General features: G+C 38.0%; 1 protein-coding gene across 1 annotated transcript; it reads right to left on the reverse strand.

Moving 5' to 3' along the window:
- Nucleotides 1-568: 568 nt before the first annotated feature.
- LOC145007140 (uncharacterized) lies at nucleotides 569-3,786 on the reverse strand. The gene is made up of 3 exons (XM_078966124.1): nucleotides 3,043-3,786; nucleotides 2,815-2,910; nucleotides 569-664 (listed from the first exon to the last, which is right to left on the reverse strand). The coding sequence occupies exons 1-3, from the start codon at nucleotides 3,784-3,786 to the stop codon at nucleotides 569-571; spliced, it is 936 nt and encodes a 311-aa protein (XP_078822250.1).
- Between the last annotated feature and the right edge of the window lie 323 nt (nucleotides 3,787-4,109).

Raw genomic sequence — 4,109 nt, forward strand, 5'->3', positions numbered from 1 at the left:
ACTGAAGTATCGTGAACTGAAGATGAGTCTGCGATTGTTGTAGCTTGAAGAAGATGATGAACAGTTGCAGAGAATCACCAATGTACTTTGAGAGATTTTGGGAAGTGATAAAGGTGGAGAGAGTACCGTTCGAATTCCTTTTATGCGTACAAGGAGGAGAGAGAAAAATCCGGCTGAAATCTTGGATTCTTTCAAAAATAGCACCTGGCGTGATAGGTGAACAGTTGGCACGCCGAAGATGATGCAGGAATGAGAAAAGACGTTCCCTTTTACACGCTTTTTCATAAAGAGCACTTTTTCAAATCGCCAAACCGTTTGGATAGCCGCTGAGTCAGCTTCCACCTTATCCCAATCGTTTCTCCATATAACATTTGAATCCTTGTTGCCCTTAGCATTTTAATGATCATTCTGAACAAAACTAGAATTTGGAAAATTAAAAATTTTTGTGCATAAGGTGTAAAAGATAAAGAAATAAAACAAAATTTTAGGGATAATCTGTGATGTCGTCAGCAGACATAACACAGTTGATTCTGGGCAAAAATCACTTCCTTCAAAGTCAAGAAAGACATTAAAGTGCTTGCTTGGTATCCCATTGAATAACGATCAAAAACTTGTTGAGAAGTTTTGAAATGCATCTTTTAAAGGTTAAAGAGGGTGGCTTTTGCTTCAATTCATAATTTCAATACTTACATAAGAACGAAATTTAATGAAGTACTTGTGAGATCATTGTGATCTGTTGAACAAGTTGGTATGATAAACTTTATAGTGACGAGGGAAGGAAGAAATCTAAAAAAGATATTAAACTAGATCTTTTAGGGTTATAGAAACCTTGGTGAAAGGCAAACTCATAAAGATCACTAAAAAAAAGATTTCATAGGGTAACAAGTAAGATCATGAATTTGTGAATTCACCGTTAATTCATTAGTGGTGTTGAACATTGGGTTTCACTTAGTACATAGTGGCATGAAACTAAGATCATGAAAACAGACTTGGTATAACCATAAACCTCAGTGGTTAAGACTGAGATTCGTAGGGGTTATATTGATGAAACGAGTTATAGTGGAGAAAGATGATGAAGATGGTATAAGAAGAGAATGTACATCTGCTTTAAAGAAAGAGAAGGACCAAGCGGAAAACTCTAAACCCAGTTTTGAGTAGAGTAAGGTAGCTCATGATTAGAGTGAATTGGATAGCTTGGATTGGGAAAACACGATTGGTATATATCATGTTATTAAGGCTTCACTCAAAATCTGTTGAGGCTTTAGTCAACATACAACAGCATGCTTCTAGGGACACCTAACAAGTAAAATCATTTACCCGCCTTAGCATTGCCATCGAGAATCATATTTAGACAAATTGAACAAAAGAGAAAAATATTTTTGGATTTCTTAAGGATTTTTTATAAAAATAAGAAAATTATTTTTGGGATTTTATAGCTTGAAAAGAGGTAATGAAAAGATGTACGTAGGAAAACAATTGAAATGCCTTTAAAAAACCAACGAGTTCAGAAGGATCGAACCCGAAATAGACCGAACGTTCGGTTCATTTCGGTTCGCTGTATTTCTCTTGTTACCTTTATGGAATCGAAGGTGATTTCAGTACAGATTCGGCTTGCATCATTCGCGGGCCTTGTAGAATCTTATTGAAGCTTTCTTCAGGTAAGGCCTTCATGAATATGTCTACCAATTGATCAGTCGTTCTGACGAAGTGAATTTCTACGTTACCATCTTTGACATTGTCCTTGATGAAATGATACCTCAATGCGATATGCTTAGTCTTTGAATGTTCCACGGGGTTGTGACAAATCCTAATTGCACTTCTAGAGTCACAATAAAGCAGGATTTTCTTCATGTTTAGCCCATAATCCATGAGTTGATTTTGTATCCACGCGACTTGAGATGTACAGGATGCTGCAGCGATATATTCGACTTCTACAGTGGATAGCGAAACATAGGTTTGTTTCTTCGATTGCCAATTGAATAATTTACCATCTATAAATTGTCATCCTCCCGTGGTGCTTTTACAATCTAATCCACAGCCACCTAAATCAGCATCTGAAAATGCTTGAACAAAGAATCCTGAGTTTGCTGGATACCACAGACCGAGAGAGGAGGTTCGCTTCAGATAGCGAAAGATATTCTTCATGGCTTGAAGATGAGGTTCTCGGGAGTTGGCTTAAAATTGCGCAGAGTAGCAGATAGAGAACATGATATCAGGTCTACTGGATGTAAGATACATCAGAGACCCAATCATTTGTCAATAAAGTGTTATATCAGCTGCTGGTTTCTCCAATGATGGTATGAGTTTAGTTCCAAAGGCCATAGGCACTTTCACTTTAGAGTCTCCCATCATTCCAAACTTGGTTAGAAAAGTCTTGGTATATGCTTCCTGATTAATAAAAATGCCTCCGGGTCCCTGTCTAATGTTCAATCCAAGAAAAAAGTTAATTGGACCCATTGAGCTCATCTCAAATTTAGTTTCCATCAACTTTCTGAATTCAGCTGTTAAGCTAGGATTCATGGAGCCAAAGATGATGTCATCAACATAAATTTGGACTATCATGAGGTGGTTACCTTCTCGCTTACGAAAGAAGGTTAGGTCAACTGAACCTTGTTTGAATTTAGACATTTTAAAGAAATGAGTGAGAGTTTCATACCATGCTCTAGGAGCTTGTTTGAGGCCATATACAGCTTTCTCAAGGATATAACAATGATCGGGATACTTCTCGTTCACGAAAACTGATGGTTGCTCAACATATACGGTTGCTTCAAGTTCACCATTGAGGAAAGCACATTTGACATCCATTTGATAGACTTCAAAGTTCTTGTGAGCGGCGTACACAAGAAAGATACGAACAGATTCTAATCTTGCTACAGGATCGAAGGTTTCTTCATAATCGATTCTCTCTTCCTGACAATATCATTTGATGACCAACCTTGCGTTGTTACAAATGACATTCCCCTCTTTGTCCCTCTTGTTTCTGAATACCCATTTAAGACCGACAACCGAAGCATCATTTGGAGTTGGAATGAGGCGCCATACCTTGTTTCGTTCAAACTCGTTTAGCTCATCCTGCATGGATTGAACCCAGTCTGAATGATCAAGAGCTGAGTTAACGGTTTTTCGTTCAACTTTGGAAACGAATGAATTGAACATGCAAAACTCGACTTTTGAAAAAAGTGCAGCTTGTTTCGCTTTGATTTGAGAGCAAGTTAACACTTTTTCTAAGGATTCCCCAATAATTTGACTTTGAGGGTGATCTTTGGTCCATATGATAAGTGGAGGAAAGTTTGGATCATAGACAGGATCCAATTCAGCATTAATTTCTTCCTCTTGTTCAAACAAAATGTCGTCATCACCAATATTGGTATTCTCCCCCTCGAAGAATGATTCCTGTTCAGGACCAGCATTTGTATCCCCTTCATTGGCTGGAATTTCAGTAGAGCTTGATGTATTTGGCGATGAGTTCTCCCACTGGAATGAAGATCCTTGATCGTGATGAGTAGAGGAACCCTCCCCCTGGATATTAGGACAGTCACCAGAAGGTTCGCTTGTGTCTGCACCTTCGGTTTCTTTGGATTGATCATCAACCATCTTCTTAGCAGCATCGTCTATAACTTGTTTCAGATTATCAACTTTGTTGTCTTTTGCAGTTGATTCAGAGTCAGTCTCCTTTTGAGGCTCATCAAATAGAAGCATGAATTGGTCGAAAAGATTCGAGATAGAAACAGTAACCTGACCATTCTTTGGAAATATGTCTTGCGATGCATCTTCTGTTGTTTTCATTTTCTTAACATAACTATCGTCAAAAGTGACATAGTACGTTTCTTCAATCTTCTTTGAGCGTTGATTGAGAACTCTATACGTCTTGGAGGTCAAGGAGTAGCCTAAGAAAATTCATTCATCCGCCTTAACATCGAACTTGTTTCGATTCTCTTTGGAGATGAAGATGAAACATATTAAACTGAACACATGAAAGAATTTCACATTTGGTTTTTAATTGTTCAGGATCTCGTAAGGGGTGACTGAGAACCGCTTATTCAAGTATGATCTATTTTGAGTGTAACATGCAACCGCAATTGCATCAGCCTAGAAATACAAAGGTTAGG

Source organism: Lactuca saligna, chromosome 7 (assembly GCF_052625555.1).
Source record: "Lactuca saligna cultivar CGN05327 chromosome 7, ASM5262555v1, whole genome shotgun sequence".
Classification (NCBI taxonomy): Eukaryota; Viridiplantae; Streptophyta; class Magnoliopsida; order Asterales; family Asteraceae; genus Lactuca; species Lactuca saligna.